At 38.4% G+C, this 15,500-nt stretch overlaps 1 protein-coding gene across 1 annotated transcript in view; it reads left to right on the plus strand.

The window, feature by feature from the left end:
• The window catches only part of LOC145660868 (uncharacterized), a 92,631-nt gene that overhangs the window by 31,667 nt on the left and 45,464 nt on the right, over nucleotides 1-15,500 (plus strand). Inside the window, exons 5-6 of the mRNA XM_081726297.1 lie at nucleotides 2,712-2,892; nucleotides 6,276-6,432. Of these exons, the coding sequence (XP_081582423.1) occupies nucleotides 2,712-2,892; nucleotides 6,276-6,432 (338 nt within the window). The remainder of the gene's footprint in view (nucleotides 1-2,711; nucleotides 2,893-6,275; nucleotides 6,433-15,500) is intronic.

Genomic DNA, 15,500 nt, shown 5'->3' on the forward strand with positions numbered 1-15,500 from the left:
AGGCTTGTTGTCTGCTAGATCTTCGGACTCTGCAGTTGTGCTAAAGTCGTGGTGTCGATTGCACGCGCTTGTTTCATATTGTGTTAAGAAGATGAATAAACTAGGAAATCACTTGACAGCTCTTCTAGAGTAAAGCTATGAACAAATTGAAAGGTGTTTTTCTACGCATTAGTATTAGTATAGGAAAGGCAAAAGCGTGGGAAAAATGTATATTAATAAACTTGAATTTGTATATTAATAAACGATATTGGGGATGTCCATGACTGGTAAGATAAAGGTACTATTTACCAATGTTGGATACCCTCCGTCCTTTACTGGTAGAATTCGAAAATGTCTCAATAACACAAATGTCCACTGCAAAAGTACCATGAAAGCTACATGAATAAACTGGCCCAAAGAAACTGATAGCTTGTGACGTTTACCAATAATGGACAGTGGGTGTGTATTACTGGTGTAGCTTAGCAACTTTCGTCCAATTATGGACACTTTCCGCGTTCCAGTTCGTATATACGGGGTGATTCAAAATAACTACTACAACGCTTACGAGGTGATTCTAGAGGTCAAAAGAGGACAAACATGTATCTGGTGTTGTTTCCTGTGGGACATCATTCCGTTGGTAGGGCCCGTTAAAGTGTCCAAAATGGGAATGATATGTTTGGATTTTCGGCAACTTCGGCTGAACTTAAGGCAATGAAATGGTGTAGGATATTGGCAGGATATTGTATAGAACCTATTCGTAAGATAGCATCCCAGCATTTGACCGTTGGAAGTCAGAAACAGACATAACAAACAAACGGTTCAATTAGATATCACAGTTTCGAAATGAGCCATTTATTTCCATGTCTGAGTTCCAACGGAAAAATGCCGGGATTTTATTTTACGAATAGGTCCTATACAACTTTTTATAGGTCCTATACGAATAGGGCCAATATCCCATACCATTTTTGTTCCTCATGTTTAGTCACAGTTGCCGAAATACAATTAAAATGTGAACTCCTGAAGGGGCGCTACCAATGACACGAGGCCCCCAAAGGAAAAACATGAGAAATAAATGTTTCTCTCATGTCGAATAAATGGTATTTCAACGAGCGACTTCAGAACAGCTGTAACAGTTATTGAGTCTCAAATTTCACCAGAAAAACTAATACCATTTAAACGTTGTTTGGAGAACTTGCAACCATGGAATGGACTCAACGAGGATACATCTCTGTTTTATGTTTGGGAGGAATTAAAGTCACAAAACTTCAACGAGTCAGTGCAAACCGAAGATGTATCTCATATGAATGATGTTCGACTTGTCCAAGAAATTCCTGCACCTTCCCACGACAATATTTTGCCAAATCCAACACAAGCAGATTCGAATGAATGTTTCAAAGAGTTGGGCCCTTGTCAGACCGTAAATCCCGCAGCAGATGACGCGTCAGGTAGTTTGTTCCTATTCTCTGAAACAATGTCCCTGCCTGCTTAACATTTTTCTGCATTTACAGAAACAACCAGAATCTAGACGTCTATATGCCAGCTTCCTTGATGACGGAATTTCATTCAGGGGACACCTCTTAAAAACAACAGAAGCCAACAGTTCAGAACGAACAGCATTTGCTTCATCATCATCTACATCGCACAATTCAGTATGGTCTGATCCTGATGTTCCAGCTCCTTTCTAAAGCGCTTTGTTTTGGCCCGAGGACAAACCAAAGTTGTCCAAAAGAAATAAGAAGGAACGGATTCCTGCAGTTATTACATCTGAACAATACCGACTCTATAGTGAATAGAAACTTAAAAGAGAAAGCCAGAATTCAGCAGTTGTTACAGAGAAAAGGTGTAATAGAGTTGAAGAGAGAAGAAAACCGACGCGCAGAATAATTAAAAATGGAACGTACAAAGCAGAACTCCAAACAAAGGGGAAAAAAATCCTTAAAGAACTTTTCTTTTGCGTTTGTATCAGAAAATGGTACCGATACCTTTCAGAATAGCATTTTGCTTTCTTGTTTATTTTTTTCAATAATAAAGGTGGTATTTATTTTCACCAATTGTTCCCAATCACATGCAATTTCTTATTGAGCTCTTTTCATTTCGTTTTCACCCAAGTACTGGTTTTGCTTAACGTTTTTAAGTGCGAAATAAATAAAAATTCTACTGGTTACGTATTAAATTACACCTCAATAGGTTAGGTCAAAATTTGCCGATCACTGGGTCTCCATAGATGGGGCATCCTCTTTTTTTTAATGTCCATCACTGCTTACAAAAATAAGGTTACAAGAATAACTCAAATAGTATATTCTACTGATTTTCTGTAGCAGTAATGAGTACGATTTAATAGACGCAAGTGTAAACTATGCCTACCACTACGAAACAACAAGATTACTACAATTCTCTTCCATCTGTAACATATTTTGTCAAAAGTGCTCTTAATAGTGTGCATGACTGGGGTGTTTACCTTATATATTCTATTTCCACTCTAATCTCTACTAAAACCAGACATGGTTTAAACATAGTACCACTTGCAGCTTCAATATTAATTGAGAAAATAGCACGCTATACAAACCAAACTCCTTGGCGTGGTCTACACGTGGCAGTGCTACTTCTTCATAATTATAGATTATACTTTGATCCTTGCGTACAATATAATTATGTATATTTTTCTTTGACTCTTAGCGTATCATTACTAATATAGTGTGTAAGTATTTTGATAATTGTTCTTTGTTGTTTAGTTTCTGCAGCCCATGCTCACAAAGACACCAGCTAATCCGAAGCGAGTTGAAAGGTTTAAAATACTTATGGAAAAGAGTTTAGGATCAATAGAAGACGTGTGGCTAGATGGAAAACCGTATTTAACAGGAAACAAGATCAGTATAGCGGATCTTCTTGGGATTTGTGAATTGGAGCAGCCAAGTGAGTATCAATGGAAACTTCTTACACGCCAAATAAATGAAGAAATAAGGTCAATTGTTATGGTAGAGATTACCAAGTATCGTAGCGTTCATATAATTGGAATGTTCAAAACATTTATATATGTTAGAAATGAGTCAGATACGTTTAGTGAGGGAAACGTTGGTTGAAGGAATTCAGAGTGAAAAAGTATGATTGGGTGGCGGACCGAACGGGTGTCCTGCTTACCTTACCGGTACGCTAACCACTACGTATCCAATTTTTGCCAGACCAGCCACACATTTCCACTCGTGAAGTCAGCCGAACGCTTTAGTCATGTAAGTGATTAGAATATCAGGACAATCAAAATGTTCCCGGAATTTTGTCGCAAATCTTTATTCCTACAGTATAAGTACATATGTATTTAATCGAGTTCAAAGTATTCATCTTCGAAACACACATACTTGCTCCACTGCTTCTATGGGGGCGCGGTGGCTCAGTGGTAGAGCGTTCACCTCCGGTGGTTGGGGTCCCTGGTTCGATTCCAGCTCGCGCCGTGTGGACTTTGTGGTGGACAAACATCGTGCTCGTGGGTTTTCTCGGGGATCTCCCGTTTCCTCCCACTTTCTTCATTCCACCATTCCATTCATTTCTCATCTTCACCGTCTCCTTTAGCCTAACCGGCATAAGCGTGGGACGTAAAACTTAGATTTCTTTTCATTTTTTTTCCACTGCTTCTACTATTGCTGGAAACATACTGGTAGACAAAAGGCGTCTTTTGGTATCTTCCGAAATTCAGCCGTTACGTTGTTTTGATCGTCTTATATAGTGAAGAAACGGGTACCTTAGAGGCCAGTGTATCCTTAAAGCATTATCACCGTATACTGGGTGTCGAAATCTTTGAAGCAGATTTCTCCAATTTACACATGAACTTCACGTTTGCGTGTTGCTTGAACTGCGACATTGCACCAACTGATCACCAGTCCTCCGTTCAGCTACACTTTTTGTACACTGCCTGTTATCACCTGTTCGCACTTGACAAATTCATAATTAGGCAACCTAAGGACTGTACTGTACAAGCTTCATTGTAATTGCATCATAAATGCCAAAACTACAACATTCCGAGAACTCTTTGACTGCCCTGGTTATTTCAGTTTACGTTGGATTTGATGTCTTAGAAACGTATAAAAGATGATGATGTGTGTAAACGATGCAGATATGGCTTAAAGATAATGTACGCATATATAAGTAGTTAAGGCTCTTTGCTAAGTTCACTCCCGCTTTTTTAAACTTTAGTGAATAACTTAACACAACGAGGAATATCAAAAATATAGAAAGTAAACCAGATAGTATTTACAAGATGCTATTAAATGAACTAATAACCGTTTCCAAACCTTTTCTTATAGATCACAAATTCGATTGCGCAGTTTATGACGTAGTAACTTCTGGGCACTAAATTTTATACACTACACGAAAGATCTTGAAAACTGTTATTCGCTGATATAATGGCATTTTGTAAATGTTATTTGGCTTGCAGTTATTAGTTCATATAATGGCATTTTGTAATGTTACTTGGCTTGCAGTTATTAGTTTATATAATGGCATTTTGTAGATGTTATTTGGCTTGCAGTTATTAGCTCATATATAATGGCATTTTGTAGATGTTATTTGGCTTGCAGTTATTAGCTCATATAATGGCATTTTGTAGATATTATCTGCCTTGTAGTTATTAGCTCATATAATGGCATTTTGTAGATGTTATCTGACTTGTTTGTTCCATTTTTGATATTTTTCATTGTCTTTACATTATTCAGTGAAATTTAAAAATGTAGAAGTGAGTTTAGTGAAAGTCTTTAATAAACCCTCCTATAATCACCCTATAATACTATAAGGGGCCGCGGTGGCTCAGTGGTAGAGCGTTCACCTCTGGTGCTAGGGGTCTCGGGTTCAAACCCTGCTCCCGCCAAGTGAACTTTGTGGTGGACAAACACCGTGTGCGTGGATTTTCTCGGGGTTCTCCCGTTTCCTCCCACTTTCTTCATTCCACCATTTCATTCATCTCTCATCATCACCGTCTCCTTTAGCTAACCGGCATAACCGTGGGACGTAAAACTCAAAAATTTCATTTCCTATAATACTATAGGGAAGTAGGAGTAATAACGTTTCAAGAAACTACCATCGTTTTCATCAGTGTGGATTGAAAACAAACCAAAAAAATAAATAGAAATAGAACCCGAATTCTTGAACAACTCATATTACGAAGTTGCCTGCAACTCACAAATGATGGGAAATTACATACCGGTGGAATGGACAAGTCCTTGAACTATATACAGGTGAAGTCGATAGATTCTAGATTTCGTGCACTGAAGAAAACACTAGCAAATTTGCACTTTTACAAAGAATATTCATTTAAGAAGGAAGCGATGGTTACTTCAACCATTAAAATCTTCCAATATATCACTATTACATATAGATAACATTGAGTAAGAACGGATAGTAGATTTACTTTTTTTTTTTTTTTTTTTTTTTTTTAAATAAATAAATGAAGTACTGTACTTCAAAGTTTATAGTTGGTACAAATCTTCAATACTTATAACAGAAGAAACATGAATGTGGAGTTCAAATAACGTAACTGACTAACGGCGCATCATTCGAAGTAAGTTAAAAGTTGAACTCGGAAGTCGAAAAATATTCAATTCTTGATGAATGTACAGTACATACTGGCACCGAACAAATCACAGAGCCTGTTTTCGATTAAGTGCGCATTTTTGTAGTAGTATTTATTTATATCTCTGTCTCTCTTTTTTTCTAATAAGTACGAAACCTTGAAATCTTGTATTACAAATTGTATATGCATAAGCGTGAGTGAGTTACTGTTAGGAAAAGATAAGAATAATCTGCTAGTTAACAGTGTATTCTGCTACATATACAGTACATAAACATCCTCCTCCAACAAAGTAAAAATTGGCAGCGAACGATCGTACGTTTTAGCGCGACAAAGAGTTAGTTTTTCCTGATTTTCTCGAAAACTATACATAAGATTTACCCTCAAGCATGTCATTTTGTTCAGTTCGATGTGATCTATCACCTGATACACGAGAAGTAGTCAAACTTTTAATTATTACTTCAAAAAAATCAAGCTCCGACCATGAAACTTGGTGGTAGTCCTTCTCTACATATTCACCTCTCAATGCAATACATTTTTCCCAACGATGCTAACTTGTCGGAGACCTTGGGTGTAGAAGCCTTCATTTTAGCTGTTCAGGAAATGTAAGGCATTTAAATGCTGATGTAATAAATTGTAAATAACATTTAAAGCAAGCAGTCTTAACAGTGTCGACGTAAAATATCATTATACGTTTATCTAGCTAATACGCCTGTATATGTAATTGTTTTATCTTCCGTAGGAATGGCTGGTTATGATGTGAGGGAAGAAAGACCAAGAATAACTGAGTGGATGGAAAGGGTTAAAAACGATACACAACCACACTATGATGAGGTTCACCAGGTAGTTAATCTAATGGTTAAAAAGTTCGGCGGAAGCCCTCCATCAGATCTTTCTAAACTATGACAGTACTTGGGAATCAAAAGCAGATATTACACTACAAAACGCTGGCAGGAGAAACTATGTCACATGTAAATAGATTGAAGGGATGTTTTAAGTATGTTTAATTATGGGGTTTTAATAACTTTTTTTTTAAGTGTTTAATTACATTGGTATTGTAAAGGTGGCGAGATGCTACGTTAATAGGCTTGTTTTTATTGGATACAGAGAAAAACTTTTAGTCCACATAGAGAACTGAGAAGTTTTGTGAAGTACTTGCTCTCCATTTCTGCGGATCCTACTATTTTCTGTTGCCTCTTTCGTTTTCTTTTTTAACATAAAGAATTTGTAGACAATAATTGCAAATAGAAATATGAAGCCATGGACAGGAAAAGTTTATTGAGGTTAAATAGCAGTTCACAGAACTCCAAGTCATTTTGCGATAGCGATGTTGCGTATTATATGTAATAAATAAGTACAAATGAAATCATAAAAGATAGATAATGTTTGTGTATATTTTGTTGTAATATATTGTGCGTGTAGTATGCTGGATTGAGATACGACTATCAAACAGAAAGTCGTATTTACCATTTCGCACAAATTTTGAAGCGAATCAAACTCTTGCTGAGGTCTTTTTTAAAAGTTGGCAAGTAAGGGATGAAACTCGTAATCAGAATAATTAAAAGAAACGAACGATAAAGGTCCCCAAGATCATACTTGAGTCATTACGATTTATGCCTCACGTCAACTGTTAGTGAGAACTAGATTGTCGTACCATTCATATATAACAACAACTATAAATATTCAAATATTGTGATTTTATATAATAGCTTAAGATTGAACTTAAAGGCGCATTCAATACAGTGGCGTAGAAATAGGGTAGGCAGGGTAGGCATTGCCTACGGGCGCAGGCCATTTCGGTATATTAGGGGCCACCCCAGGAAGCAAATTATATAAATGGAGCCCCAAGTTTTTCGCGGTCTTCATTTCCGAACATAGCAAGAATAAAAATTCCTGCTCACTTCGCTCGCAGTTTATTACATTTGCGTATTAAATTAATAGCATTACTGTAAACTCGAGGTTATAGCGCTGTGTGATTAAGAAATTAATCCTCCTGTATTAATACGATATCAGTCCTATATTACATGTACTGAGCTTACTAACTTTAAATAAAATTCCCCTGCGCAACAGGCTTTCAACAATTATGACAAATTCTATAACCTATAAGATCTGGATTAAAACGAGTTAAAAAGTTTTGCATGATTATGAGTCACGACATAATTGCCAGATACCACGGCTACACAGAACCAAGCAAAGCACCAAGGGTAGGGCAAACAAGGCAACTGCCCTGGGCGCCAATGTCAGGATACGCCCAAACGAGCCCCCCAAAATAAATTTTCGAGTATATTTTCTAATATCACTGTAATGAAATGTGCCAGTGTCGAAAATATTCTTTGATGAATTGACACAAGATACGCGATTTACTGACACTGTCAAAGAATTCGAGATCAAAGTGCTATTGTCTACCTTCGACACCGTAATAGTAAACAGAAGGGTATGCTTAGAAGAATGAAAGAACTTTGTGAAAGATTTTCGTTCTTATGTCCGTCAATGTTACGAACCACTCCTGAAGAAGTCATCAAGCAGTTTTATGACTTTGCGCTTCTGTTTTGTTTATATGTAACTCTTCCTGTTACAGTTGCAACTGCTGAGTCATCATTCTCTAACTTAAAATTACTCAAGAAATATCTCAGAACAGTAAGACCCAAGAACGCCTTTGGGGTGTGGCCATGCTGACAATTGAGCGTAAATGAGCTCATGAATTGGACATCTCTGATGTGATAAAGGAATTTGCAGAAACAAAAATGAGAAGAAACTCTTTTTTTATATACATAATTTGTCGATTAAAAAAAACTGAAAATAGAAAAAAATGCTTAGCAAGCGGTTTCTCAAGATTTTATTAGTTTATAATTATGTAAATTCGTAACACTACACACACATATATATATATATAATCCTTTTGGTAATATGGTAGAGCGTTCACCTCTGGTGCATGGGGTCCCAGGTTCGATCCCGGCTCCCGCCAAGTGAACTTTGTGGTGGACAAACACCATGTGCGTGGGTTTCCTCCGGGTTCTCCTGTTTCGTCCCACTTTATCCATTCCACTTCATTCATTTCTCATCATCATCGTCTCCCGTGGGACGTAAAACTCAAAGATTTCATTTCATTTTTTTCCTTTTGGTAATACTGGTTGATACATTACTCTTTATTTACACTACAGCTGTAAAAAGTCCGAATCTTACATGAGTATACTTTCAATGAACGGGGCAGTCTGTCCAGTTTACTTTTAAAAGACATACTACAACAATATAAAAAGAAAAACGGTCAATACCCTCCCAGTGATAATTTCCGGTTTATGGCCGTTTCTGCTCGTACGCATAAGTTTATAGATGATCCTGCACGAGGCCTTTCGATGAGTGAGGGGGCGCCAAAGGCCATTGTTACGCCACTGATTCAATATGTTTAATTATTCTATTATATAGAATATAAATTGTAAATGTTTATGGTATGTTCTTTTTCTTTCTTTCTGAAAACAGTAAACATGAGTTAATGATGTTGTGAATCACTAGTAAACGTAAACCAATAGTTTAGTAAATCATATTGAAGCTACCTGTTATAGGTAAATGGTGCTAATTTTATGAGAGTCTGAACTAATAATGAACGATTAGATGATTATTAGAATTTATGATAATCATACGAAATATAGTATGGGTAAAGCTATGATTTTTTAAAAAAATAAATTTGTTTTGTGTTGTATATGTAAAAAAAAAATGACTCTTCTTGTATAATACTTTTGAAAAAAAAAAGTCTTGTTATAGAGAAAATAATATTGTTAGTTGTATAATGTCATTTTCGATATGAAATAAAACAATGTTTTTATAATTTGTTTGAAATAATGAATAAATGCGAAGCATTTACATTTTATATTCTTCTGTATATTGATTCTGTAAGAATGGACATTCCTATTCATTTGAATCAAATGTATTCAAAATGTGCTATAGTTGCAGAGACTACTTATAACGGATAAATGTATACTATTATTTGTTATAACATAAAGGTTAATAATATATGTATTTTCTAAATAGTAAACAATAAATTGTTTTCATTTCTTTTTTTTTTTTTTTTAAATTAGTCACGGTATCCATACGCAGTGCATACTAAATATAGTAATAAATACTGAAGTCAGATTCTTGGATAATTGTGCCATTTTATCAGTTCGACCAGGACTTTTGCTCAACTCAGAGAATATTAATTCAGGCTAAAGAAGAGATTGTCCCAAGTAAGATTCTGAAATATCTTACTTGGCACGAATACCTTTCATTCTTTTCGTCTTTGGGGCCAGACTTCCCGAAAGGAGTCTAAAACACAGTAGCATGAACAGGATACATCTGTTACTCAAGATATAAGTCGAAAAGGCAAATATCGTGACTCCAGTAGTGGTAACAGAAAAGGAAGCAGATAAGACTACGATGCGACACTTTGTAATAAAGTTATTACTTATACTGCAGCGCGAGCTTCAGAACGGCACACTGTTAGTGGAAACTGAAAACGAAAGGCAGACTTCAAAGCTACTCAAACTAGACACCATTGGATTAGCTTTATAGCAGGACTACATCGCCTAGCGAACTCCAGTTGGGATTTTCTGAACGCCACCAATGAGAAGATTAAATCAGAGCTAGCAGACCAACATATTGTTGACGTTCCTCGGATTCAGAATAAGAAGTTACGTGAACTGTGGCCAAAACTCGTCACTGATTCTTACTTTTAGTTTTCCTACAATCCTAATTCGTTAAGGCTAAATATTATCGACTCAAAATATTCCAAGTCCTCTTCGCTGCTTTCATGCCAGCATTTCGGACACACTACCACATCTCGAAACGCAGCGTCTTCTTCTTGTACAAACTATGGTCATGGAAGTCCTGGTGCGAAACTCTGTCCAGCCTTTCAGCCAGAAAAGCGTATCCGAGAGTTAATCGTTGTAGGGAAAGTTTCCGCTGCCGATCCTAAGCGCAGGGTGTCTATCGGTCACGAAAGTCATGAAAAAGTTACAAAGTCAGAAAATGGTCATGAAAGTCAAGAAAAAGTCACGAAATTTAGCTTTATTGTCACGACTTTTTTATCTGTACGAATATAAGTACAGAGTGGAAAATTTCATTGTATAAAACCAAAGTTCACCGCCAAAAATGTCTATTGTCGGCTTTAGAGGCTACCAAATCACAAGCAAAGCACGCTTCTATCGCATGTATGAAAATTCGGTCTAATTCACATTCAAATTCGTTCTTGCGATTGTCCTTTAGCTGGCATCAGTGAGGAGTGTTGATGCAAATCGCATCGCATCGCGAAAACTATCTACGCATCTAACCAGTTTATTCAACTGTTAGAAGATACCAACCTTTTATCACTCCAAGGAACATCCATTGAAAGTAGAGGTAAGATAAAGATAAGTGCTGAAGAATATAGGTACTGTTATTAGTTTTTGAATGTTACGAAATTCTATGTTTTGGTAAAGAAAAGGTCACGAAAAAGTAACGAAATTTCATTTTGGAATTTTAGTAGACACCCTGTAAGCGTCGCCTGAAAGAGAATATTCGAAACTCATTCCCTATTCGATTTACCACTATTTCTCGGAACTTTGTAATAATCCAGACTTCTAATATTTAAACGCAAACCGAACTCTCTACAATTAAGAGTTGTAAACGAAGAACCCCATCTGTTGCTTTATAAACTAACGTTCAAGTCATCATGTCTTATTCGTAGCAGTTGGACTCAAATTAACGCCACTTCATCATCTCTTTGCCACACATTGTTGGTATTAAATTAAGCCAGCACTACGTCGTCGTCTTAACGAACCTGTCCTCTCCCATAGGAAGTGAAAATCTCTATTTCCCAAGTCACTATCAATTTCACTGAATATGGTGGAAGACGAACTAATGGACGATAATTTGCTCACGAGGCAGAGTTCATCTTAAACTTTAATATTTCCAAAATTGGCATGTCGTGAATGGAATCTTAACAGTTTCAATCACTTAGAGGAGTTTAATGCAACTGATTTCTGATGACTCCAACAGTTTGTTTGCAAGAAACTCATTTTCAGCCTGCACAATCTATCTGTCTTAACGTGTTACACGATGTACCGGTGTGATAAACACTGATGGTCGTGTTGCTGACGGCGTAGCCATTGCTGTACTCTGACTTTCTTTCCCGGTATATTAACATAGATTCAATGTTGCAAGCAGTTGCGGTGCGAACTTTCTTCTCTCGATTAATTATAATCTGTTCGTTGTGTAATCTTCGTGTTGAAGCCTTTTGGGCGGCTAACCTGATTCAACTTTACATGAACTTAATCACATTCTTGGAGATCTGAATGCATACCATCAATTATAAGGGCTCTATTCGAACTGATAGTCGTAGCCGTCAAGTAATGGAATTCCTTGATGATCCCAAATTTCATTGCAATATCTATAATCATTACAAGGAAAAACATATTTTTTTCATCCTGTTTGACAATACAAATGTCTTCTTTTTTTGGTACTGAAAATCGTGACTAAATAAAAGGTAATAATTTCTAAACAGAAAAATAAAGGTTTTACCAATTAAGAAATGTATTAGTCCATTCAACACAGTAAAAAGAGTATACCCACACTCATTCTGGTCACCATCGATGATGATCGTTTGGATCAGCCTTATAAGAATAACTGATCCGCCCGAGACTTCAGACGATGTCTACTGAAGTCCGATTTCCAGACGTCTGACTGCATTATCCCTCACGGTCTAAACCGATCTCCCTAATGAGTGGAAATCTATTATTTTGAGTAACAGTACACGAGCGTTATAAGGTAAGCGCATCTCCCTCTTAGAGAACATAGCCTCAAGTTACAGAATCCCATGGTATGACATCTTGGCAGAGTCCATCCCAAATCAGGATAACCCAGAGACCTTCGAGTTCTGGTCTTGCCTACCTACTTGTCGTTCAACCAGCGCCAAAAGGTATCACGAACACCCTCAACCAACCAGCTCCCGGACCCAAGGGCCCTCTTACTCGTCCATTTGAGAACTACTCTGAAGGCTTCTTTTCACCGGTAGGAACGACAGGATCCCAACCCCTGCCTACCTCGTTTCAGGCAAGAGATGCCCTGTACATTACCGGTACCAATGGATGATGTCCAGCTGCATCGATCAGATATTCCCATTTGGAAGGCATCAATCGCTCCCCTCTGATTGGGGCGGCTACGATAGCCTGACTGGAAGGCTGGCGGGTTCTTCTGACTCCTCACCTCCGTCAGTAGGGGATCCCATCACCACCTCCACCTATGTCCATTGCAAAGCTATATTGTCCTATAAGGCAGAGCAATATCAATTGCTCTCAATAATGGTGAAGTCTTTGAGTGTTGTGCTATTTAAAGTCAAAATTATTAGTGATAATACCAGAATTTGTGGCCAACCTGATCAGGTGGTCAACTTTACAGATTATAGAGAAAGGGGGAGCATGGTTGTTCAGTAGTAGAGCGCTTACCTCTGGTTCGAAGGGCTGCTGTTTCGATCCCAGACCACGTATTTTTTTTGGACAGCATTGTATCATGGGTTTTCTGCAGGTTCTGCCAGATTTCCCACATCCTCATTCCGCCATTTTTTTTCTTATCAGCCGCTTCCTTTGACCTACAGAGCATAAACATATATATACTCCGGATTTTTTTTTTTTTTTACTATATTATATGTAAGAGATCTAACTGAATCAAAGCCACTATTAAATGACCCAGAATAAATTGGATTGCTGATCCAACATAACACCACCCTCAACGAAACCAACAATCCAATGTTGAAATAACTTTTTTTTTTCTGATCCTAACAACTGTCACTAGTTCACTTAATTCTACTACTTCCTTAATTGTATGGTTTAAGGAACTTGGAAATTGACCACCGTAATGATTATAAATACGAGGGGAAATCAGAAACTAAGATTACAAGGCTGATATTTCTGGACTATCGTCTGTTCTAGAGAAATGAGGAGTATGCGATAATTTTAATACATTGAGTTGGCTAATGTGCAGAGTTTCAGCCACCCGCCACCTACGGCGCTAGTTGTAGGTAAACACAAATAACAACTCGCTTGGAAAACTGGTCTCGCGAAGAAGTCCACTCAGTTATTCGGTTTCTGTGGGCGAAAGGTGTAACCGTGACTGCAACTCACTGGCAGCTCGTGGAGATTTACGGAGAGACTGTAATGTCTCATGAGCATGTCGCAGAGTGGTGTCGAAAGTTTGCGGCTGGTAGAGAAAACGTCACCGACGAGAAGCGCAGTGGCACAACCACGCTGTTGAAGTATTTTCGCTGGTACATCATCGACCACCCTCCCTACAGCCCGCACCTCCCTCAGGCGAGTTCCACCTGTTCCCGTACTTGAAGTAGAGGTCTGCATGGGCCGGAAGTTTTAGCCCGGGCCCGGCCAAGCTCGTGAATTTATAATGTGAGACCCGATCCGAGTCCAAAATATGTTTTAGCATTTAGACCCGAGCTCGTGTTATAATCAACTGATCCCGAAATAAGCCCGAATTGCAGAAACTTAACAATTAACGAATAATTGTATTTTTATTTACAACAAATAGAAGTTTAATTTTGCAGTAGTGCTTTAAAAGCTCTTCAGAAAGAACAGTGCAATAAATATTGTAAGTATATTTGCATAGTTAGGCCCGAGAAATATGGTTGTATATTTAAAACTTTACGGCCCGGGCCCGAAGTGATATATGCTTTGTAGGCCCGAGTTCGGCCCGAGCCCGTACAGACCTCTAAATTGAAAGAGCACTTAGGAGACCTCGCTTCGCTTCAGACGACGAAGTGAAACACTTCGTGAGAACGTGGCTGAACACTTAAGGACAGGATTTTTACTAAGAGAGAATCTTCAAACTTATCCCACGATGCGACAAGTCTTAACTGGTACGGAGACTAGGTCGAAAAATAAGTAAATGCGTGTACCTTCCGTTGGCTGTATTGTAAATAATATATACACGTTTCACTTGGCTTTGTAACCTTACTTTCTAATCAACCCTCGTACCATTAGTTTATCTCCTGTGCTAAACCAATAGAATGGACATCGATACATTCTACTTCCTTAAGGCCCTGTTGAATATCAGTAGTAATCAATCGCGGGACTTGAGGCATATTTTTCCGCCCCCTGGAGCGTGGCGCCCGCCGCCGCCGCCAAATTTTGCGCCCCGGGCGCCCGTCGCCCATTTTTCGGGTTACGTGGCCCGGGGTCATTGACCTAGGGGGCGCCCCCGCCGCCAACATTTTGCGCGCCCGGCGCCCATTTTTCGGGTTACGTGGCCCGGGGTCATTGACCTAGGGGGCGCCCACCGCCGCCAAAATTTTGCGCGCCCGGCGCCCATTTTTCGGGTTACGTGGCCCGGGGTCAATGACCTAGGGGTACATAGGACCACCCCATTTAGATTTTGGCAGGGGTACCTTGGCCCACCCCCTAAATTTTGGCAGGGGTACCTTGGACCATCTCCCTTAAATTTTGGAAATTGCCAAATCTAAAAATTTGGTGTGGTAGCCTAGGACCATAGTATGTACATCTATCAGTATTGGGGGTCTATGTCGTTCCCTTTTATGGGTAAAAAATTGCCAAAAAATCAAATTTCAGGGGTTTTTGACCTAATTTATCCCCTTTGATGAGGTGTTATTACCCTATATGGATATATGTGCATATACAGGGTCAATTACCTTTCATAAGACATGGGTATATTTGTGGATCCCTTTAAAAATTTGGGAGGAGTACCTTGGCCCACCCCTTAAATTTTGGAAATCGCCCAATTTAAACATTTGGTATAATAGTATAAAACCCTAATATAGATCACTATAAATTTGGGTGGTCTACATGGGCGTCTCTGGCGGGGGGGACGGGGGGGACACGTCCCCCCCAATATTTTGAAGTAACATAATCTAACATTCCGCTAAGATACTAGCAGTTAGATCATTTCCTTTGATGTCCCCCCCAAATTTTACATGCCAGAGACGCCAATGGTGGTC

Source organism: Thermobia domestica, chromosome 9, assembly GCF_964235325.1.
Source record: "Thermobia domestica chromosome 9, izTheDome1.hap1.1, whole genome shotgun sequence".
Lineage (NCBI taxonomy): Eukaryota > Metazoa > Arthropoda > Insecta > Zygentoma > Lepismatidae > Thermobia > Thermobia domestica.